Consider the following 23,089-nt stretch of genomic DNA (forward strand, 5'->3'; position numbering starts at 1 on the left):
GATGGCGGGGGCTGTGGTCCTGTGATGGGGGGGCTCTGTGGTCCTGTGATGGGGGGCGCTGTGGTCCTGTGATGGGGGGCGCTGTGGTCCTGTGATGATGGGAGCTTTGGTCCCGTGATAATCGGGGCTGTGGTCCAGTCAGGAGGAATATGGCTTCGGGGCTTTCTGGTATCCCCATTCTACAGATGGAGAGACTGAGGCTGTAGGGGGTCAGCCAGGAGCCCAGGTCCCTCTGCAGATGAAGGGCTGGGGCCAGCCAGGGCTGGCGCTGCAGGTCCCGAGCTGTCTGCTGATTTCCAGTCTTCTGCCAGGGACGTCCCCACCTTCCTGGCCCCTGAGACCATGGCAGGTGAAGACCTCAGTGCAGAGGCTGTGTCTGGCACTGTGGGGCCCTTTTCCCGGCCAAGCTTCTCTGGAGCTACTCCCTGCCCCTCTCTGTGCCCCGAGCAGTTTGCTCTGGAGTCTTGAGGTGCTCTCCCTCTGTCTTGGGGGTTCCGAAAATCTCAGGGAAGGGACAGCGTGTGAGAAACGAAGGAACCAGGGAGTGTGAGGGCCCTCTTGTGCCTCTGGCCCCACTTCTGTGACTAATGAGCCCTCGAACCCCCTGTTAAGAGGCAGGTTCCAACTCGGGGGGTCTGGGCAGGGCCTGTGTATCTGCATTTCTGGCCAGCTCCTAGTGTGAACAGCCTGACTGGGGCGGCCTCAGCGCAAGACCCTTACTTGGGGCCTCAAGGCCTCTGGCTCCCCGCTGTGGCTTCCCCTCCCCTCCTCCTCCTAGTATCTTGTTCGTTGTTCAGGTGAAAGCTGGGTTGGAGCTGGCCCACCCTAGTCAGTGGCTGGGCCTGGCACTGAGCTGGCTACTGCCTCTGCCCACCCCTTGCTGAGCAACGCTAGAAAGCAGGGCCGGGGGATCCTAAGTCCAGCCTTCTGAGGGCTGACCAGCCTATTGGGGGGCCTGCGGATTCTGCCTCCAGGCCTGGGTCTTCCTCTGGGCACCTGTGGGAGACAGGGCAGCTGCACACCTAGCCCAGGGCATGGCCTCCCCACCCAGCTGCCTCCCTGGCAGAGGCAGGGTTGCCTTGGCAACAGCACCTGAGGAGGAGGAGGCTCTTGCCCTGGGTGTGCTGCTTTCCCTGTCTTCAGTCAGGGAAGAGGCTGGCTTCCTCTGTTGGAGGGTGGTGGAGGGCAGTGGAGGGTGGCACAGGGTGGCGGAGGGTGGCACAGGGTGGCGGAGGGTGGCGGAGGGTGGCACAGGGTGGCAGAGGGTGGTACAGGGTGGCAGAGGGTGGCAGTGGCTCTCCTCCTTTGCCTTGGAGCCTGGTTTACTCTGGGCATCCCTGAGCCACCACATTGGTGGGATGGGCTGGAATGGAGGGTCTGAGGGTGGCTTCAGGGCCGGCGATGATGGCCAGGGAGTGGGAGTGGCTGTGCCACTTTGGGAGAGCTTCAGGAGTGGAGGGGCTCTGTGTCCGGGAAGGAAGTGCTGTGTGACTGTGCCAGTGTCCCTGGGCTGCTAAAGCAAGCACCCCCGCCTAGGGGTGTCAGCTGCAGGCATGATTCCCTCACAGTCTGGAGGTCCGAGGTCCGAGACTGGGGGTTGGTGGGGCCGGTGCCTTCCAAGGACCCGGAGCAGGGACCAGGTCCAGGCTGTGTTCCTCAGCTTGTAGCCGGGGGTCTCTCGCATCCTCCCTCGGGGCATGTCTGTGTCCAGGTCTCTCCTTTCAGGATAACATGACAGCATCCTGACCACCCCAGTCCCCAGCGCCACCTCACCACGTAGAGAACCCTTCGGGCCAGCTGCCGTGTTTCCTGGTTCTGAGCATGGAAGCGCGCTTAGGGGATGTGGCCCCAGGGCCCTCCTAGGGGGATTCCCCGCCCGCTCCTCTGTCTCAGTGGGCCTTTCTTCTGCCCTGGCACAGAAGATTGCAGCTAAGGCAGGAACAGACCATGGTCTGCGAGCCCCACGTGTAGGGTGGCCCTGCCGGGGGCAGTGGAGCAGCCACCTGGAGTGTCCTTTCAGTTTTCTGTACTTGAATGTAGCGCGTTTTATTGTAAAACACAAAAACAGTGTGAAATGCAACAGTCGTCTCATGTTTATACGGACGTCCATCATACTGGATAGGAGCCCGCCCTAATGGCCTCACCTTAGCTGGGTCACCTCTGTAAGACCCTGTCCCTGAACAAGGTCCCAGTTGTGGGCGCCAGGGGCAGACGCCAACTGTCTGTTTTAGGGGACACGGTTCAGCCTGTCGTGTGCACAGCTCCCTGGCAGAGCTGAAAGTTCTTTCTGCAGTGAGAAGAAAACCCATTTTAAAATAAGGACGGTCCACCATGCCTTTTGGCTGCAGCTGCCTGCTGGCCTGATTTGCCACATGGGGACCATGCGCCCCTGGGTTGGAGATGCTGACCCCACCCCTTCCCCCCAGTGTGATACTGGGCGTCTCCTTTCCTTTCCACGGCCTCATTCCTTTTGTCTGTGAAATGGGCAGTGTGGGGATTTGACCTTCCCCCCGTGCTCCCCCGGTCCGGCTTCCGACCCTCTCAGTGGTCTCTGTCAGTCTGTAAATGTGACCAGCTCCTCCATCTCCAGCCTGGCCTCTGCTCTCCCATGCAGCCAGCGTCCCCTGCAGTGGGTATGGGCAGGGAGACAGGTAGATGGGCAGAGCGTGGAATGGGAGGGGGAGTCTGAGTCTGGAGGACCTTCTGAGACCCCCGAGAAGCCTCCAGAGCGTCCCCGGGTAGAGCCTGTTTCTCCTCAATGAGGTCACTCCCCTTTAAAAATGTAAGGCTGGATGCAGTGGCTCACACTACCCAGCACTTTGGGAGGCTGAAGTGGGAGGGTTCATTGAGACCAGCCTGGGCAACATAGTGAGATCCCCTCTGTACAAAAAAATGCAAATATTAGCCTGGCACAGTGGCACGTGCCTGTGGACCCTTTGTCCATTACATAAAAGGCCTCTCTGGGAGACGCCGGGGCACTGACCACACCAAGGCTGGCCGGCCTCTGCCCCAAAAACTGGGGGCTCAGTGCAAGAAAACTCAAGGCAAGACTTTGTAAAAGACGTAGACGTGGGTGTGGTGCCCTCACCTGTCCAGTGTGGTCTGGACTCTCAACGCCACTTCCCCAGGGCCCCAGGCAAGTAGCTCAAGTCTGGCCTTGAGTTTTCTCATGTGCAAAATGGGGGTCTTACATTCCTCATTGTCGGAAACAGATGCTCGGTGCCGCGAAGAAAAATCAGCTCTGAGACAAAGGATCTCTCAGTAAGCAGTTTTTGCTTCCTGGACTGCAGGAAGGGCACCCTTGCTAGCCAGCATGCTATGAAAGGCCAAGGAACAAAGGCACAGACACATTTCTCCCTTGTACATTTGAGCTTGTCCTAACTGATGTGTCTGATCTTTGTTGGCTGGAGCCAGAACTCACAGTCAAACTAAAACCCAATCGGCTGACGACTGAAAACTTATTTAAACGGGTAAGGGGCATAGGCTGGGAGCTGGGACATGCCTGTGAGCACGCCCAGCACAGATCTCTTGGTTAACGTACAAGGACGTAGAATGTCCTATGTGCTTATAAGCATGGCATGTTCAACGGCTACATAAGGTAGGGCTTAACAAAGCACACTTACAATTTATTCTTTAACAAGAAAGGAAACTTGAAAGAGGAACTTCCCACACGCATGGAGCTGGGGGTGCGTCACATTGCAAATGGATGCAGAGGGCCAGAGCACAGCCAGGCTGTCCACCAGGGCTCTGCGGAGGGGCTGTGGGCGTGTCTCCTGCAGCCATGTGACACTCAGTACCCACCCAAGGAGGAGCAGTAAACGTTGTGGTTCCCACTAAAGCTAAAAGCTGAGTTGTCTGCTGTCAGCCTCATCATTGAGGACCGACTGGATGAGGGCTTTTCTGGGACGCAGATGCTGAGTTCTCATCCCCGACATCCCGTGTATTGATAATTATTGAGACATGTTAGTTTGGGGCTGCAGGCATTAATAATGCACTGAAAGGGTGAGTGCACCAGCCAGCCGCCTGGGAGGGCAGGCATTTGCACAGAGGGGAATCGGGCTGCATTTGCTTCTTCCTGAACTCTGGCTGTCCTCTGCCAGCTTCTCTCCAAGGGAAGTGCCGTGATGGGCTCCGCCCTGAGGATTCGGGGTCCCCCGAGGCCCCTGCTCACAGCAGGAGACCCACAGAGAGTGTCTGCACTGGGGCAGGCCGGGCTTCGGGAGATTGCAGCAGCAGCCCGCCTCAATTCGGGGCGCTCAGAGGCTTGAGGGAGAGGTGTCCTCACGGAGAGGGGACTGAGCCAGGCGGAAAGGACAGAGACTGCCTGAAAAGAGAGGGTTTCTCAGGAGCAGAAAGGGCCAGAGTCATTCATGCCAGCCAGTTCCATGAGCCCAGCCTTTCATGAGCACTGAGGACCCCACAGGCCAGAGCCCCTGTACTGAGACGACCCCTGAGGTTCTGTGTAGCTGCAGAGCACCGCCTTCAATAGCAGAGGAGGGCACGGCAGTGGAAGTGCCACAGACACGCATCCCTGTGAGAGCTCTGTGCCTTCACCTGTGCCCCCCAGCAGTGCCAGCCATATACAGGACCTTCCTCCAGCTGCACACCGTGGGGCCACAGCGTTGACTCAGGCCGCCCCCGCTCCACTGCCCCCGCAAAGCTTCCGAGAGCCGCCCTGGCAGACCATAGGTGCCCGTGGCCCCTCAAAGTTCTTGCCAGGGTGTTAAAGCCTGGTCTTAGGAGAGTGAGTTCCTGTTGATCCCCTCCCGCTTTCTCGTCCCTGGATCTGGCAGCCTAGGGATGGATCCCGAGCTCCTTCCTGGACCCTGTTGGCCAAATCCTGCTGGGATTTGAGCCAGCCCAGCGCCTCCCTGGAGAGTGTGGGGACCTGCCCTTGTGGTTGGTTTGGTCCCACAAGGGGAGCCAGGGAGATCCTGGGAGGCAAGTCTCATGTTAGAGGTCACTGTGGGGGTCTTCCAGCAGGAAGGGCTGCTTGGTCTCTGCAGGCCCTGGAGGGAAGGTCAGGCCCTCAGCTCTGTCTGCCCGGGTTCCTTTACCCTGCATCTCCAGTCCTGTTCTTTCTGGCTCTGGCCTTGCCACGGGATGCTGCCCTGCTGAGAGTCCAGCCTTCTGGGTCTTGGCCTCCCTCCAACCCTGGCTGTAGGAGGTTGGGGTTTCCTGAAACGGTGCCTGGAAGCCCCCTGGCTTTTACATTTCACCTTGAACCACCCTAGACTGTTGTCTCTCAGATGAGGCAGTGGTCTCCACAGAGTCTCCCACGGCCACGGTCCTCCCGGTTAGGTGGCCCTTTGGACCCTTCAGCACTCAGCAGAGCACCCTCCCCTAGGCTCACAGTCTCCTCATGGATGGCCACCAGGGGCTGTCTGTATCCCACTCACCCCTGCTGGGGTCCTCCTGACCTGCCGGAGCCTGCTCCCCAGATCCACGCTTCCCTGCTGCATGGCTGCCTGCCAGAGATGAACCTGGAAGAGGGGAGGATGGCAGGGCTGGGTGGGGAGAGGCTGCTGTGGGTCTTCACATGGAACTGAGTTAAGGAGCTCGGGATGAGGCCATCCTGGATTATCTGGGTGTTCTGACAAGGGGAGAGGCGAGACCCAGACACAAGGGAGGAGGTGGCATGGCGACAGAGGCAGAGGCGGGTGTGAGGTGGCCACAAGCCACGTCAAGAGCCCCTAGAAGCTGGGAGAGGCAGGAAGGAGCCTCTGTGGCTCTGGCTGGCTGGCACCTGCTGCCCAGGCAAGAGGGGCCTGATGCTGCACCGGGCTGCGTCTGCGTCTCACCAGGCCCCAGGAGAAATGTTGCCCGTGACCACCTGTATGTCATCAGGGTGAGAAAGAATCCCTCAGCGACACAGGCTTTCTGAGATGCATCTGGGATCCCTGAGATGGAGGGTGGCACTCGGGCCCAGAACCTGCCTGGGACCCACCTGGCTGCATCTGATCAGGAAGGGCCCATGGAGATGTCAGGCGCTCCAGTGACCTGGGATGGGTATTTAGTCTGTTCTTGGCCCTGGCCAGCCAGCGTCTATTGCTTGGTAAGAAGAGGGAGCCCAGTTGTCAGGGGAAATCCTGCCCCCAGCCCCGGGGTTGGCTTGGAGGCTCAGGTCAGTTCTACTTGGAAGGGAAGGTCCAGGCTGCGTCAAGCTGACCCCTGGGAACCCAAAGATGGGGACGTGGGCAGGGCCAGAGCCACCATCCTGTAGCTGTGAGACCCCTGTGGGGCTCGGATCCACCTGTGCGGCCGAGGTGGAGTCTTCATGCCTTTGTTTCCTCATTTGCCCATGAGGAGTGATGCTCACTGCTGCGCCTGACTTAGGGTTGTCACATGTGTGGAATGGGCCCTCTGGAAAGCTAAGGGCCATCACCCAGTGCCAGCTATCACATGAGATGTGTGAAAGACCCCTGACCCCAGGGAGGAGGCTTTCCGGCTGGAGGGGAGTGGGTGAGGGCCAGTGAGAGGTGAGCAGTCACTCCAGGCTTCATCAGGAGCTGCCTCCTGACCTCTTGGCTCCCCTGCCAGCTCAGCTTAGGTGCCCCCTCTTCCAGGAAACTCTCATGACTTTGCAGTAGTGCTCACCCAGATGCCTTGCTCACCTGCTCCTCCAGCTCTCCCCAGCGTGGGGGTGGTTCTCCAGGACAGGGGTGCCTCCTGGCCCCCTTGTCCACCCAGCACAGTCCTCTTCCCTTGAAAATGTCCTAGTCAGCTCTTGGCTCCCTGCAGCCCCCACTGCACCCCATCTTCTCATCATGCTTCTGTGCTCACCGGGGCCCCTGGGGCAGCAATCAGCACAGTCCTTACCAGTGTCAGATAAAGGCAGGGTGAACGGGAGGGGTCCGAGGAGAAGCCCCAGGCTCGCTCTGGCCCCTAGGTCATCAGCACAGGTGGCAGCTGGGAGCACAGGGGCTGTGAAGACCTGACATGGAGGGTCTGGGACTCGGTCTTCTGGTGGACCTGAGCCAGGGAGCTGCCCCTCAGTGAGGGGAACAAGGAGCCATCAGTGGTGGGGAAAACCACATTCTGACAGGCTGGGCCATGGGGAGCAGGGACCCCACTGTGGGGTTGTGGGCTGTGGGTTCTTGTGGCCCCTCTTCCAGCAGGCAGGGAGAGCTGGGGTGCAGTGGGTGCGGTGCTGGCAAGGCAGGAACCCTCAGCTCAGGGGTTGAGGAGGAGGAGGGCTATGTGCCGTGAGCTTGTGGCTGGGCCGGTTCCCCTGGGGTGTGGACCAGAGGACCTGGCAGGGTGACAGCAGCGTTGTGAAGTGGGCTAGCAGAGTGGCCGTGCAGCAGGTGTGAAGGGGGGTCGAGGTATGGGTTGAGAACTCTGGAGTTTGCCCCTTCGGTGGTCCTCCGAGCGAGGTCCCTGCACCAGTGGAGGCCTCCACCTCACCTGGAAGATTAAAATGCGGATTCCCAGGCCCCACGCTGACCTGGGGAATCAGACACTCCAGGGGTGGGTCAGGCTGTCTGGGTTTTATCTCATCCTACAAACACCCTATTTCCAAATAAAGTCATATTCTCATTTTGGGAGACACCATTTAATCCACTGCAGGTGCTGAGGGTGGAATTGGGGAGTCACCGCAGGCCCCACCCGCCCCTCCCTCATGTATAGCTGTGGCCTCGTCTTCCATCGGCTATGGCCCTGTCCCCTGTACCGTCCACAGCAGAGGCGGCCTGGTAAATCCTGCAGTCTGCTCCCAGGTGGGAGGAGCCCCGGCATCTGGCCTGGCCAGCCCACGGTCCGCAGCGGCCCAGGAACCAGGCCTCTTCTCACTGCTTGCGTCTGGGTCACGGAGCGGGTCATGGGAGCCTCACGCATAGGGTCAGGCATGGCCAGAACCGTCACCATGTTCCCGGGGCAAGTTGCAAGAAAGGCGGGGTCATGAGATGACCAGGTGGAGGTGCTACAGAGCCACGGTGCAGGTGTGGGGGCCCTGTGTGAGCTCTGACGCCCTCCCCACCTGTGTCACCACGGCTTGACCCTCCCCAGGTGGGAGCCACAGGTGTCAGGGGCGCCAGGCCGAGGCTTGGTGTCTCATTTATAGTGAACCTCTACAGCGCGTTTGGGAGCTTCCTTCTCTGTGAGATGCGCTTGTCTGGGTTTGTTATATTTTAGTGTTGGCACTGCGTCTTTTTATATACGTGTGAACGTATATATGTAAATACACGTATGATGTTGGTGAGTTAATGTTGGTGGTAGTTTTACTAAGCAAAGATGTGGGAACCAAATAGCAGCCCCTCTGGTGAGTTTCCCATTGGCTCCCGTGTGCTGTGTGCACGGGGGGCTCTGTGGTCCAGGTCTGAATGGCCTGGGAGGTGCAAGACCCCATCCTCTCCAGGAGCTTACTGGAATGGAGGAGACGTTCACAAAGTACCAGCCATCGCACGAGTCATGGTCATTCTGGAAGGTGTCCTGGGACAGGTGTTTTCCCACTTGCCTTGGCTTCCGGGGAGCTCGGAGCCTGCTTTCCTTCCAGTTGTGGGCAATTTTTGGGCGGGAGCTGCTGCACGGCTGACCTCAGCTTCTGAGTCCAGGCCCAGCCGTGTTCAGACCACGCGTTTTTAGTTTCGGGACATCGCAAATCCTCCTGGAATCTGATGAAAGCCATGGATCCTCTACTTGTGGGGGGGATCATGCAGAAAACTTTGGGTACAGTTTCAGGGGATGCACACACCACCCCAAGGCCTGGGATGCGAGCCCCCGCAAGATGGGAGGGTGCACTCTCTGGCTCTGGGAACCCTGGTGTGGGGCATTCTCAGCAGCTGGCCTCATTTCCTGGACACATGTTCTTGGCTGTGGTTTTTATTACTCTTTGTATGTAAATATCATAGATGTATTTTCTTCTAGTAAAATTGTTCCTGGCTAGCACAGTGGAATTTTGAGAGGAGGAAGCCGTCTCAGCAGTGTGTGCTTCCCAGGGTTAGCCCATGCGCTTGGAATGATGGGTGTGGCAGAGATGGGAGGCTAACGCTTCGTGGGAGGTGCCTGCGCCCTGCCGGGTGTGTGTGTTAATCCTCACCTCCAGGGCGATGGTGCTGGGGGGCGGGGCCTTTGGGAGGTGATGAGGCTGAGGATAGAGCCTCGTAGCAAGGATTATGCCCTGATAAAAGAGGCCCCCGAGAGTGCCCTCACCCCTCTTACCGTCTGATGACACAGCAGGAATTGCTGTCCAGGACTCAGAAAGTGGGTCTTCTGCAGACAGAATAGGGAGAAAAAGTAATGTCTACTGTTGATGAGCCGCCAGAGCTGTGGTGCTTTGCTGCAGGCTGAACTGAGTTAAGTCGGGAACTGCAAGCAGGAGGCCTCCTAGGGAGTCTGCTCGGAGGGGGGAGTGGCATTGTGCCTGTTTGCCATGGCCACCAGCAGGCCCTCCTGGAGCCAGAACACCTGGTAGGCAGAAATAGAATGCACAGAACCCCATGTTCTGCCTTTGGGGCGTCGATCTAGGCCCTTGCTTTACAAAGGGCAGGGAGACACCAGAGGGGCAGCGTGCCCAGTCACTGACAGGAATATTGGTGCCTCTGTGGCATACATGGGTGTCGGCGTCATCCTTCAGCTGGGTGAGGGAAGTGCCCACCTGGCCAAGTCCCAGGGTTCCAAGTCAGAGTTGCTGCGATTAGGGTCCCACAGCCGGCACTGGGGCAACAGCAGGAAGCGCAGGGGCCTGTCACCATGTCCACCCTGCGGGGTGGGGTCGTCCAGGCTTGGACTCTTTCTGTGCATGTGCCAGTGTTTGTTGATAATGAAATCAGAAATGTTTTCTTTTTGAGACAGTCTCACTCTATTACCCAGGCTGGAGTGCAGTGACATGTTCTCTGCGCACTGTAGCCTCCATTGCCCAGGTTCAATCAATCTTCCTGCCTCGGTCTCCCAAGTAGCTGGGACTACAGATGCAAGCACAGCTCATTTCATAATTTTGGTAGAGACAGGGTTTTGCCATGTTGCCCAGGCTGGTCGTGAACCCCTGAGCTTAAGGGATTGTCCCGCCTTGGCCCCTCAAAGTGCTGGGATTATAGGCATGAGCCACCACCCTCTGCCCAGAGATGTTTTCAAGCATGTCCCAGTGAGTTTAAAGAATGAATGAACAAAGTCTGAGCCAAGCCTGTTGGGGGAGGGGGGTTGGCCTAGGACCTCCACCCACACACCCCGTCACCTGTGCTTCCGGTCCCCCTCACAATCCTCCCTATCTCCCCCAGGACCTCCCACTCTCGGGCAAAGGCTGAGGCAGCCCTCACAGCAGCTCAGAAAGCCCAGGAGGAGGCGCGGATCGCCAGGATCACTGCCAAAGAGTTCTCCCCTTCCTTCCAGCACCGGGAAAACGGTGAGTCCTACTCAGCATGACACTGGCATTGTGGGGAGCGGGGGGCATGTGGATGGCCCGGCAGCCCCAGCAGCAGATGCATCCTCCAGGGTGGGCAGGCTCAGATGGGCTTGGCCGAGCTGCTCCCTGCCCGGTGTCCACCTCTCCGCTAGAAGGTGTCTGTGCCAGGGCCTGGCACCCCAGGATGCAGGACGTGGGTCCTGGCAGGTTTCTGCTGTTCCTGCAGCTGCATCCTTGTGGCACCACGTGTTGCTTGCTAGCTGCCAAGAGTGAATGCCAGCGTGCCTGGCCTGTGCTGTCTGCCTGCCCTCCCCCCATGTTGTTGTAGAAACTTCGGTGATGAGATTATCCTGTCTGTTGGGTCCAGCATGGCAGGTGTGCCTGAGGAGCTGACTCTTGACCCCATTTTGATCTGAACTAACCTACAATTAAACATACTCATGGGCTGCTGGGCTGGACAGCATCAGTAACAGCTCCTGCGGGCCCCTCGGAAAGAGATGGAAGTTGCTGCCCCATTTAGGAACCTCATCCTCCCTTTGTGGGGGGGATCATGGGTGATATGGCACAATGACAGTGGCAGGGGCATGAAACGGTGGGGAGGTGGACATAGAAGCCATAGCCACTGCTTCTCTCCTACCTCCCCTGGAAGCGTCCTCTGCATCCGGAGGCCCCGGAGAGTAGGGTTAGGATTGCACTCCCTTAAGCTGAGCTCTGAGCAGCGAGAGGCCCTAGATCAGGGTCTGCACACTGGAGGGCGGCAGTCTGACCGCACAGCCCTGAACATGCAGCGCTTGCTGCTCCAGCCTTCAGGACAGGATGAGGAGTCTAGCCTGGGGGCTGCTGGGCTTTCACCTACCTGGAACCAGCCCATTTTTCCACCCAGGACGCCAGCCCCCTCGGGCTCTGGAGGTAGCTGTCCACTTCCCTTCTAAGGCCTTTTCAGCAGGTGAGGGCCAGTCCCCACCGAGCCTGCAGCTGCAGCCTGGGGGTCAGGGGGATGAGCCACCCCCCCCCCCCACCTCCAACAACTTCTCTTTCAGTGCATCACCTACACTCTCCTGGCCCCTCCAGCCAGACCCCAAAATGTCCAAGTGGGAGGGCCATAGGCCTGGTGCCGCTGTGGTCAGTGTCCCTGTGTAGTCAGTGTCTCTGGCATCTCTGTCGGTCCCTGAATTTCCTGCTCCCTGGTGCTCCTCCTTGCCTCCCCCCAGACCACCCGCCTGGGCTGGGAGGGGGTGGGGCATACACTTGTGGGATATACATTTGCGGGGCACACGTGGAGTGGGCATATGCATGTGGGGAGTGGGTGCAGTGCCCTAAGATGGATAAACGGAACAGGAGGTGGCAGGAGGACTGAGCATCCAGGCTCCAGCATGCAGGTGGCTCGAAGGCGGAGGAGCAGAGCTGCACAGGCTGCATGCGTAGCCACCTCGCATCTTCACCACGATGCCTCCCAGGATGTTACCTGCACCGGAGCATCTTTTAGCTGAGGATGCCCCACCTCTGCTGCTGGGAGTGGGGGTACCCTCGAGGGTGCAGGTCTGCTGGCCAGCGGGTGCAGGTCTGCTGGCCAGCCAGGCCTGATCTCTGTGCTGCCGTGGGTGGACGGCCTCGTGGGAAAGGTCAGGGGCCCACTGGTAGGGCATGGTACCCGGGGCACAAGAACGTGGGTCCCTCAGAAGCCCCATTCCGGCTGGGGTGCAGGTGTGAACAGTGGACGTCATCAGGGGTATCTGACAGGGCCAGGGGTTCCCGCCACAGGCAGAGAGGGTGGATGGAGGAGAGCCCAGGGCTGTGGATCAGGTGCATGGGTGGATGTAAGAGCAGTTCTCCACAGACCCTCCCTGGCCCATTCCCTCCTCTGCTGGGGGTATACACAGCAGCCCAGCCCTGCAGCTGGGGCGTGACCATGTGGAACAGTGATGAAAGCCCACCCACCCCTGTGTGATAGGGACGCAGACTTGGAGGGCGGGCTGCCCACCTACAGCCACACAGCTGCACTCCAGGGCCCTAGCCTCACTCTGCTCAACACTGCCTCTTAGACCACGAAGCAGGAACACACACTGTGACCCGACTCTGCTTGCTGACATCTTTCTACAAGTGGAGGGCCTAGCCCCTGCCCCACTGAGGGGAGCCACCTCCCTTTTCTCTCTGGCCCAAAGTTCAGAGACTCGGGCTACAGCCTGGGCAGGGCTCTGAGATCTCCATCCTCTGAGGGAAGACACCCCGCTTCCCCGCACAGCTCTGCACTGTTTTGGCAGGAGCAGGACAGGGATGTGGAGGGGATTGTGGAGGACGGGGGGGTGGCAGCTGATTTGCACTGAGCCTAGGACCCTACTTGAGATGAATGTGTAACTCTTCCCTGAAGGGTAAGAAACGCCTCATTCTTGAGTTTCTCTGAATGGAGTAAAGGCCAGCGCGGCTCCCTCTGCACTGTCTTGGCGGGAAACGAGATCCCAGTATTGTTCTTGGTTCCTGCCTCCTGTAGGGTAGTCCCAGAGTTCCAGAGAAGTCTTGGGGCTGGTCTGATGATGTTGCCCCTCCCTGTCCAGGCCATGGGGTCAGGGCTCCCAGGGACAGAGGCCCTAGCAGACAACGGGAACACTGCTGGATGCAGAGCTGTCTCCTAGGTCCTTCGGTGGCCTCCCGTTCCCAGGCCTTCTCTACCCCCTGTAGGGAAGGGGAGCCCAGCCCCAAGACTTGAGGCTCCACAGCAGCCTCACACAGCTGGGTGGGGTGCAGGGGGAGGGAAGCAGGCTCCTAGGTTCTCACGCTGGCCCTGGCACCAGCTGTTTCTCAGCAAGGCTATTCCAGCACCCTAAAACACAGTCCCAGGCAGGTAGCCGTGTCAGCGGCCTTGCTGTGACAGCTCGGCCTCCCTAGGCAGGTTGTCTGTTAGGGCACGGGGTTCCTCTCACCCTCAGGACAGGCAAATTAGGGTCTGTGGTACCCAAGTTCACCCCTCACTGTCCTCAAGCGCTTTCTAAGCCCCGAGTCTCCCTTGTAGTCTGGGAGCTGCTGCCTGCCCCTCCTCTTGTGGTCTGGGGCCAGCCTGTCTTCCTCCAAGTGTCTGTGAGATGGAGAGACCACAGAGGGCTTTGGAAGCCACGGTCCCCAGTTCCCTCCTCTTGCCTGCAGTGTTTCATTGAGTGGGAAGCATCTGCTGCCCCCAGGTTCGGCCTGGCGCCCTGGCCAGGGGAACCCCATCCTCACAGGCGACGCAGCCTTGCTACCGAACATGCAGGGTGACCACGGCCGCTGTTGTCTTGTCCCCCAACAGGGCTGGAGTACCAGAGGCCGAAGCATCAGACCTCCTGTGACGACATTGAGGTGCTGTCGACCGGGACGCCCCTGCAGCAGGAGAGCCCCGAGCTGTACCGCAAAGGCACCACCCCCTCCGACCTGACCCCCGACGACAGCCCCCTGCAGAGCTTCCCCGCCAGCCCCGCAGCCACCCCACCGCCCGCGCCTGCCACCAGGAACAAGGTCGCCCACTTCTCGCGGCAGGTGTCAGTGGACGAGGAGCGGGGTGGGGACATCCAGATGCTTCTGGAGGGTCGGGCCGGGGACTGCGCCCGCAGTAGCTGGGGCGAGGAGCAGGTCGGGGGCTCCAGGGGTGTCCGCAGCAGCGCCCTGCGTGTGGACGACCTCCGTGCCCGAGGCTTGGGCCGCAAGCAGCCTGGGAACCCCAAGCCGCGGGAGCGGCGGACGGAGTCGCCCCCGGTATTTGCGTGGACTTCCCACCACCGGGCCAGCAACCACAGCCCCGGGGGCGCCAGGCTGCTGGAGCTGCAGGAGGAGAAGCTGAGCAACTACAGGATGGAGATGAAGCCCCTGCTGAGGATGGAGGCGCAGGAGGCACACCCCCAGAAAAGACGCTACAGCAAGGGCGGGGCCTGCCGGGGCTCAGGGGATGACCACCGCCCTGACGACCGGGGCTTTGGGGTGCAGAGACTGCGGTCCAAGGCCCAGAACAAGGAGAACTTCAGGCCGGCCTCCTCCGCGGAGCCTGCGGTGCAGAAACTGGCGAGCCTGCGGCTGGGCGGTGGGGCCGAGCCCCGGCTGCTGCGCTGGGACCTGACCTTCTCCCCGCCCCAGAAGTCCTTGCCTGTCGCGCTCGAGTCTGACGAGGAGAACGGGGATGAGCTCAAGTCCACTACGGTGAGTGGGTGGCCACCGGGCTGACCCAGGGGAGCAACAACCACTCCACTGGTCTGGGGTTTCCTGAGGTTTCCAGCCAGGGCACTGCTCCTTCGTTCCTCTGCAGGTGTAGAGCAGGGTGGGGGTACAGATGGGAGGGTGATGCCCTCCCCTAGGCAAGCCCTGGAGGGGCATGTGTCACACCTCTTTCCTTGAGGGGACTGCCCCGGGCTGTTCTCTAGAAAGCACACCAACCTCCTGACTTCCAGACAGCGTGGGACCCGTGTGCTCCCCGCCACTTCCTCAGCCCCAGCTGCTCAGCAGAGTCTGGCCTCTGGTCAGTAGCCTTGGGCCTTGGATGTTGGGCTCACTGCTTGTGTGTTCTGTGTCCTGGACAGGAACGCAGAGATCTAGAAACAGCTGGGGATGGGGCTGGCCCCAGGGCTGCGGGTCAGGTCAGATGCCCAGGGGTGGGGGGACTGCCAGTCATGTTTTGTCTCACCTGTGGCATTGGGCTTGGAGCCAGCTTCTAGGTGAGGTGCCCTGTGTGTTTGACTCCTCCTGAGCCTCCCCCAGCACCCCCCACCCCCTAATTCACTCCTCCAGGTGGCTTGGAGGGAAGAACAGCAGCCCCTTGGGCTACAGTCAGTGTGTTGGGCTGGGGTCCTGGTGCCTCGCACAGGGCTGACCTCCCCTTGAAGGGACCCTGACCTTGCGAATCCCATTCTGCAGCTATATATGGTGGCTATGTAGGGTCAGCACATGGCCAGGCCCTCACCCACTAGGGCTCCGCCTGCCCGTGGCAGTCCCGGCAGTGCTTGGTGCCTTGGGTCTGGGTGCTCAATGTGCAAGCACCTGTCTGGCCCTTGGGTGTTAGGATGGCGGGGGCTGTCTGCATGGGGTGCTCAGGGGGGCCAGTGGTAGGTTTATTGTTGACCTATTGAGAGGCCCATTTCTGCCTCTCCAGGGAACCACTGCGCATGTCTGTCTTGCTGTCTGGTTCCTAAGATGCCTCCCCTCCCCCAGATGCCCACAGAGAACAGCCCCCTGTGCTCCTGCTGGGACCAAAATACCAGCTCACACTTGCAACTTGATTTTTCCCATCGCAGCCAGAGACTTGTGCACATGGTTATTTTAGGAAGAGCCAAGTGATGGGCAGGGTGGGAGGTGTAGGGACAGGTTCTATTTTTAGCCTGCTTAATGCACTGGCACTTGTGGGTGCTTTTAAATGAACCTCCCTGGGGTCAATGCGTGAGCTGGGGACAAGTGCCAAGCTGGCCTCTGGGGTGTGAGTTAGCTACGGGACAGCCAGGGTGCTGCATGCTGGGTGTCCTGCCCATTCTCCAGCTGCGGCTCACTTGGGGGTCCCGTCAGCCACAGCATCGTGTTCCAGCTGAGCTCCTTGGAGGTGGTTGCCCTGGGGCACCTGGTGCTGGTGCAAAAAGGTTTCCCTCCCCCCCCACCCACACCTTGGGGGCTGTCTTCTGCCAGGTCTAAGGGAGATGGGGTGGAGAGGCACAGTCACTGCTAAGCACTCTCTCAGACCCTGTCTGTCGGGAGGAGGAGGGGCCGGTGCCAGGCTGGGCTCTAGTACCTTCAGTGTCACCCCTCGAGGGGCACAGCTCTCTACCCTGTCTCCCCTGGGCCACCATCAAGGTCTGGGGAGCTGTCTTCTGGCTATCCCCTTCCACCCTTCCCAGGCAACCAGCAGCAACGTGCTGCAGAGCTCACAAGGGTCTGGCCCTCATCCACTCGCCCCCCGCCCCCCGGAAACAGAGGGGTCATGGGTCCCACTGGCCACAGATGGGCCCGGGATTCTGGCCCGTACAGGGTCCTGGCAATTCAGAGTAATGTCCCTTGGGAGGGAAGCAGAGGTTCTCCCTACAGCTCTGCCAGTGAATGAACTCTATGGCCCCAGCTCAGTTTCCCTCTCAGTGAAATGATGGATGTGACCCGATTCTGGGGTCCAGGATCAGGGGATGGCTGGGGAGACATGGCCTCCCTCCTGCAAGCAGTCATGCCCTCACCCACAGCGTGTGCACCTGCTTCCTGAACCAGACCATGGACTGGACTGGGCTGGCAGAATAGGTACCCCTGACCACTCCACTCCATCCCGCTCCCCAACTGCAGGCCAACTGGCACCCCGGCCCTTCCTCCGAGCTGCAGTGGGGGGCTTTGCTCCAGGGGTAGCATCGGTGGGCAGGGCTGGGCCCTTGCCTGCCCCATGTGGGCTGACCTGACCCAACCAATTTGTCACAAGGCCCAAGACTCACAGTGCACCTACTGGAGGTCATCATGCCAAGGACAGCTGGGCTCGGACCACTGTCCTGGTGCAGAGGGGTTGGGCAGGTCGCTTTCTCTGGCTCAGTGGAGGCCCTCGCTGCTACCCCACCTCCACTTCCATCTGCACCTGAAGTCCCTGCTGGGCTGGGAAGTTGTGGAGGGGGTGAGCCTGGTACTGCTGTGGCTGCTGTTCCCCCTGGGCAGGACCTCGCCCTGAGGACCCTCCTCTCTGAGCGGCATCCCCAGGGTGACAGTTTATAAAGCCCTGTGCTGGCTGTAGCTCAGCTTGTTGGTTGTGAAAACTTTTTTTTAAAGTTTCTTGGCTGGGCACAGCGTCTTAAGCATGTAATCCCAACACTTTGGGAGGCCAAGACAGGCGGACCATCTAAGGTTGTAAGTTCGAGACCAGCCTGGCCAACATGGTAAAACCCCATCTCTACTAAAAATACAAAAATTAGCTGGGTGTGGTGGCACGCACCTGTAATCCAAGCTACTCAGGAGGCTGAGGCATGAGAATCTCTTGAACCCAGGAGGCGGAGGTTGCAGCGAGCCGAGATGGTGCCATTGCACTCCAGCCTGGGCAACAGAAGACTGTCTCAAAAAAGTTTCTAAAGCCGGTGTCCCCAGGACATGCAGGGTCCAGACCCCAGTGTGAGGAGGCATGTGGGCCTGGGTGATGATGGCCACGATGTAGAATAGAGGGGCGGGCCGGCAGCTGGGGGAGTCCCTCCCAGGTGCAGTGTGGAGCCCAGCAGGGAGGGTGGGTGAGGCCTGAGGGTGACGTCCAGACGTGTTGCCTTCACCGTAATGGGGATGAGATGCTCACTGGCAGCTTGTCCTCAAGTCCAAATGCAAAACCGCCAGGCGGGGCCGGGCTGAGACAAACACTCACACCCATCATCACCACCACTCTGCTGAGTGGTGTGTGCTGGCACAGACCTCCTGAGGAAACCATGCCAATGCATGGGGTGGCCAAAGCCTGGCCAGGCCACAGACAGGGCCACGATGAGCAGTACAGCCCAGGGCATGTGGTGGGCAGCTCCTGGAGACACGGGGAGGAGAGGTGGGAACCCAGGAGTGGGGTGGGCACCCAGGTATGGGCAGGACTGGACCAGGAAGAGGGGCAGCAGCTTACTCAAGGCAGGGTGTCCGCCCTGGGGCTGGGAAGGGGCAAGGGTGTGGCTGTTTCAGGCCACCTACTCGGGGAGACCAGCCTGGGTGCTGCGATGTTGCGTCATCAGGGGCACAGCCGATGCACAGGATGAAGCTGACCCAGGAGGCAAAAGCGTCCCTTGGCCAAATGGTAGAGCAGGAGGCTGCTGCTTGCCCACGGGATGTGGCATCCAAGCTAGGTGTGGGAACCACAGGCTGACTTCCCAGGAGGGATTTCTCCCACTGGGGCCCTGCTAAGTAGCCCCTGGTCCCCATACCTCCCCTGAAGCCAGTGTCAGGCACTGCTCTGAAGGTCTGGCCATGGAGAGCTGACTTCACTGTGGGTATCTGCTGTTCTTGGGTAGCTTTACTGAGAGAGAATTCATGGACTCTTCAGCTCACCTGTCCAGAGTATGTACAAGTCAGTGGTTTTAGTGTATTCTGCTAACTACCTAGATCAGTTACATCCCCTGAAACCTCAGAGCGCAGTCATCCTGTCCCCTCCTCTGCTCCTGGCAGCCCCTGCTCTGCTTTCGGCCTGGGGGGTCCTGGTGCCTGGCTTCTCGCAGCACGCGTCACTCCTGCCCCCTTCCTCTGGCTGAGTGGCGTCTGCTGTTGCCTGGACCGTGCTGCGCTACCTGTGCGTTCATCCACCGACAGACAGCTGGCTTTGCTTCTACTCTGGGGCTGTTTTGGACCCCACTGCTGGGGGCATGTCGAAGCTTTTGAGTCTTGAGTTTGCCCGCTTAGATTTATGCCTGGGAGTGAACTGCTGGGTCACAGGTAGTCTGATTAACACTATTCCACTCTTAGAAGCCATTGGCTGTGGGCTGCCAGGACAGCAGGTGCTTCCTGCTGTGGTGGGGGGGACATGTTTCAGGCTCCCCTCATTGGCTCCTTGCTGCAGGCTGGAACAGGCCGTGCCTGAGGCCACAGGCTCTATTCAGTCTGCAACAGACAACCCCGTCAGGTCTTTGAAATTTGACCACAAAAGGGCCCCAGACTTGGGGGCTTAAAGGAGTCCAACAAAAAGCACTCTGGTAACGGGGAGAGGGTGAGAGCAGCCAGCGCTGTGGAATGTGCGTCCTGCGACCTTCAGAAGACCTGGTCTGTCTGTAGTGCACCACAGCTGGACCTCTCTGTACTAGGAAGTGGGGGGCTCAGTGTGCTGGGTAGAAGTGGGCTCTGAGCAGCCTCCTGCCTCGGGCAGGTGCCCACACAGCTCCTTCCCCCAGTGGGGTCCACCTCTCCTTCCAGGACGCTGTGAGAGGCAGAGCTTGGTGATGGGGGTCCAGCGCAAGTGTCCTCTGGAAGCAGACCCTGGGCAAGACTGGAGGGGGTGTCCCCCACCATTCCTGGGCTGGGGCCACCTTCTAGGAGGTGCTATTCCCTGTATCTGCAGGGTGGCCCCCATGCCTGCCATTCCAGAGGACAGCAGCTTCCAGCAGCCTTTCCCAACCTCCATCCCCGAGGGGCCCTGCTGTCCCTCACCCCTGCCTCGTGTGAGCAGCACAGTGGGGAGTAGGCTGCAAGAATCACTGCAGAAGGGCACCCTAGGAACAGGCTCCAGTGGGAGATGCGCGTCTTACCTGGCCCTGGCAAGGACGCGGCAGGTGGCAGCTCAGTCTCAATGCCCAGGCTATGCTGCTGAAGGGGGAGCCTGGCACTTGGGGCTCTTGCAGAGGCTGAGGACTCATGAGCAAAAGCACTCGGGGACCGTGGTCCAAGTCAGAGGCAGCTTGCAATTGGACACAGCCGACCAGAGCCAGGTGACAGGAGGGGAGCTGTGTTGAGAAAGGTATACTTACGGGCCTGTGGGAGACCTCTGAATTCCACGGCCACTCTGCTGGGCCACATGTGACACTGGCTATGGCAGCCGCGAGGGCACTTCTGAGATTCTGATCACAATGCCCGAGGTCCCAGTTCCACAGAGCAGGAGAAACCTGCTGCCTGGCACAAATGCAGCCGGCACTGAGACGCTGGCTTACAGGGAGGCCTGGGTAGTTCTCTTTAAGGGGCCTCGCCCAGGAAGAGCTCGTGCTCAGGTCTCAGGGCTGCCAGGGAATTCCAAGACCAGCAACCTCAGGCTTACAGGCAGGAAAGGCTTCTCTCCCCAGTCTGCACTCGAGGGGCTCGGGTTCTGGTGTACCTTTGGGGTCCAACCATTTCTAAAACTCTCACTTAGACCTCCCCCTCCTGAGTCCGCTAGTTTGGTGAAGAGAAGTGGGTGGGAGGTGTGGTGGTCCGGGCAGAGCCCCCGCGGCTGTCGCTCACCTATTCCCCTCGCTCTCTTCCAGGGCTCAGCTCCTATCCTGGTGGTCATGGTGATCTTACTCAACATCGGAGTCGCCATTCTGTTTATTAACTTTTTCATCTGATGAGATTGTCGCGGCAGCAAAAATAGAAAAACGGTAGGAAAAGGGGACATCAAAAGCAAAACCACAAGCAGGGAAAGACCGAAACTCGGACAGCCCAGCGACTTCCAAGTCCTCTCACAGAAGAACCACATGATTGGGTATCACTCACAGTTTGCCTTTTTTTCTGGGTAATGTCTTTTGGATTTTAGCCAAAATTCTTTGCTTGTATAACACTCTGCTGTGTGGCATGGCAGAAGGACGCCAGCACACAGCCCCTCCAGCTCCAGGTGGAAAGAGAAGAGATCCCAGCACATCTGTGGTAACAAAGGATGTCATCCTCGTGGTCACATGTCCCAGCTTGGGTGTGGATGGAGGGCAGCCCCCTGAGCACCTGGCTCCCGTCGACGAGAGTGGATTCACTGCTTCCTCTTTCTAGAACAGATGGGTGACAAGTACGGGTGGGAGGCGTGGGGCAGGTGGCCCACCACTGTAGGCAGTAGCCTGGCCTTCCTCTGAGATCTGTGCTGTACAACGAGGAGGGGGAGGGACCTGCTGCCTCCTCCCCAAGACACGGATGCAGGCCCTTCCCTCTTCTCGGCACTGCCCCCCGGCCTTCCGTGAGAAGCCGACTCCCCACACTGAGTTTTATAAAGCAGAGCCCTTTTCTTCTGCTGCCCATTCGCTGTGGGCCCCATTTGGCTGTTCCCCCACCAGACCCCAGGGAAGCCAGGCCCACTGCGATCCCGGAAGCCAAGGGGCTGTGCCCTGGAGTCGGCCTCGTGCCAGGGCTCTGGGTGTGCGCTTGGCGTGTGGGGTGGACGCATGGGCTTCCGTGTCCCCAGCAGTGAGGGCCCTCCAGGACGCCTTCTCCCCTGGTTACTGACCTCCACGGGTTTTCACATCTTTGTACTGTGCCTGCCTCAACTTCCCCAACAGATATGCATATTCTTTCCAGATGCCTCAGTGCTACACCAGAGCGGGCCTGGTCCCAGGACAGGAATGCGGTTCCACCCAGTGGCTTGAGACTTCCTGAGAAACTGTAGCATATCCAACACCTCCCCAAACATGTACAATGTAACTTGTTTCGGTCCAAAGCAGGTTCCTTATGTTTCTGCCTTCCCCGCCAGGGTCACTCCATCGCCCACACAAAGGAACAAGGTTTGCCAAGATGTCCGAGTGCCCCGTGGCCTTGGCTCTCATGTGCATGGATGTGCCTGAGGGGTCCGGGCACGGCCACACATGGGGCCCTGTGCCTGGGGAGGCGCTGCAGGGGCTCCCTGTCTGGCCGTCCTGGGGCCACAGCCCGCCTTCTGGACTCTGCCTTGCTTTGCTTATGTTGAGCTGTTTCTCTGCTGCCTTTCCAGCAGACTTCTTTACTACACTGCACTGGATTGCTATATTTTTAACCAGAAATAAACTAAAGATTAGAGCATGTTCCAGTTAAATTCAGTTTTACTGTTTTCCGTTACACATTCACTCCCCGGTTCCTTCTGGCAGTCTGGTGTGGGGGGCACAGGAGAGGGAGGGAGAGCTGGAGGTCATACATTTCTGATCGTGTTGCTTTCTAAAGGGATGTGACTTCTTTTTGTACATCTTACTTTTCCGATTTTTTAAATACCAAGTGGTTGCTGCAGACCTAAAGTGAACCAAATAAAGATTCCTGCTCTTTGCAGCTCTAAGAATCACCCCCGCTGGGAGATGTGTTTTGTAATTGTCTGCAACTCTTTGCAAAGATCACAGGCTGCTTTAGTATGTTCCAGTAACTGCATGACACACAAAGGTACCTGTGAGCAGAATACATGTTCACATGAGACGCGCACGGAAGCAGGGGTCTCTGAGTGAAGCCTTGCGGATCCAGGCCTAGGGGCCGTCATCTGCTGCTGTGCATAACCTAGAAAATGAAGCCAAGGCCCGGCCCCTTGCCTTCTAGCAGCAAAGGCAGAGGCAAGAGCCACTCCTCCATGAATTACAGGAAGATTCAACCAGGCTAAAATGCACCTGGTCAGAGAATCCAATCTGTAATTCGTTTCCAAACCGGGTGATTAAGGAGAAGGCTGCTTTCCCACCTGTCTGGAGCCTTGGCCTTCCTTGACGGGCACACAGTCCTTCCACACGGGTGCAGGGCTGTGTGCTTCCCTCCACACAGTTGGGCACCGCAGTGTGTGCCAGGCTGGCTGCTGCTGCATGGAGAGTCTGACAAGTTTTCATTCATCCCAGAGCAGACTGCTCAGAGCCATTTTCCTCCCCTACAGCTTCTTCCAAGCTTTACCTGTACAACCCAGAGGCCAGGAGAAAGTAGCATCCCCTGGAGACATCAGCGTGGTCTGGGTGTGGGGGTGGTGGACTGCCATGGGCCAGGCTGGCGTCTCCCTATCCTTGCCACCCTGCGGACAGGTCCACCTCTAGCCCAGGAGCAGATCAGGACTCCAGCCCTGCCCTGGAAGAGCTGGAGAAGACCCTCTGCCCAGGGCCTCTGGTGACCCTGTGTGTGCCCATGGCTGGCCAGTTCTCCTTACCAGTCTCTGCACCGTGGGTGGATCAGTGCCTTCTGAAGCTCAGGAATCCACAGAATGTGCCTGGCTAATTTTGGGCACCTGAGACATTGCCCATGCTTTCGGATCTAGGACCATCAGGTCACAGGATTCCCGGAGACACAGATGAGGCGTGCAGTGCCTGACCCAAGCTCACTGACAAGGGGGACGGAGGGGACGTGGAAAAGCAGGGCAGGTGCGAAGACAGAACGCGCAGCTCCCCGTCCTCTGCAGTGCAAGCACACCGCGCAGGCAGGGCCTCTCCTGTGGCATCCCAGCGGCGCTGG

General features: G+C 59.2%; 1 protein-coding gene and 2 long non-coding RNA genes across 3 annotated transcripts in view; 1 reads left to right on the forward strand and 2 right to left on the reverse strand.

The window, feature by feature from the left end:
* The window catches only part of JPH3 (junctophilin 3), a 111,521-nt gene extending 89,565 nt beyond the window's left edge, over positions 1–21,956 (forward strand). Inside the window, exons 3-5 of the mRNA XM_017543676.2 lie at positions 10,215–10,339; positions 13,620–14,500; positions 20,212–21,956. Of these exons, the coding sequence (XP_017399165.1) occupies positions 10,215–10,339; positions 13,620–14,500; positions 20,212–20,292 (1,087 nt within the window). The 3' untranslated portion in view covers positions 20,293–21,956. The remainder of the gene's footprint in view (positions 1–10,214; positions 10,340–13,619; positions 14,501–20,211) is intronic.
* LOC108314686 lies at positions 3,662–5,718 on the reverse strand. The gene is made up of 2 exons (XR_001829605.2): positions 5,058–5,718; positions 3,662–5,000 (listed from the first exon to the last, which is right to left on the reverse strand). It is a non-coding gene; the product is annotated as an uncharacterized LOC108314686 (long non-coding RNA).
* LOC119473435 lies at positions 17,298–20,325 on the reverse strand. Its single transcript, XR_005202655.1, has 3 exons — positions 20,189–20,325; positions 19,504–19,757; positions 17,298–18,619 (listed from the first exon to the last, which is right to left on the reverse strand). It is a non-coding gene; the product is annotated as an uncharacterized LOC119473435 (long non-coding RNA).
* Positions 21,957–23,089: the final 1,133 nt, after the last annotated feature.

Source organism: Cebus imitator, unplaced genomic scaffold (assembly GCF_001604975.1).
Source record: "Cebus imitator isolate Cc_AM_T3 unplaced genomic scaffold, Cebus_imitator-1.0 Scaffold159, whole genome shotgun sequence".
NCBI lineage: Eukaryota > Metazoa > Chordata > Mammalia > Primates > Cebidae > Cebus > Cebus imitator.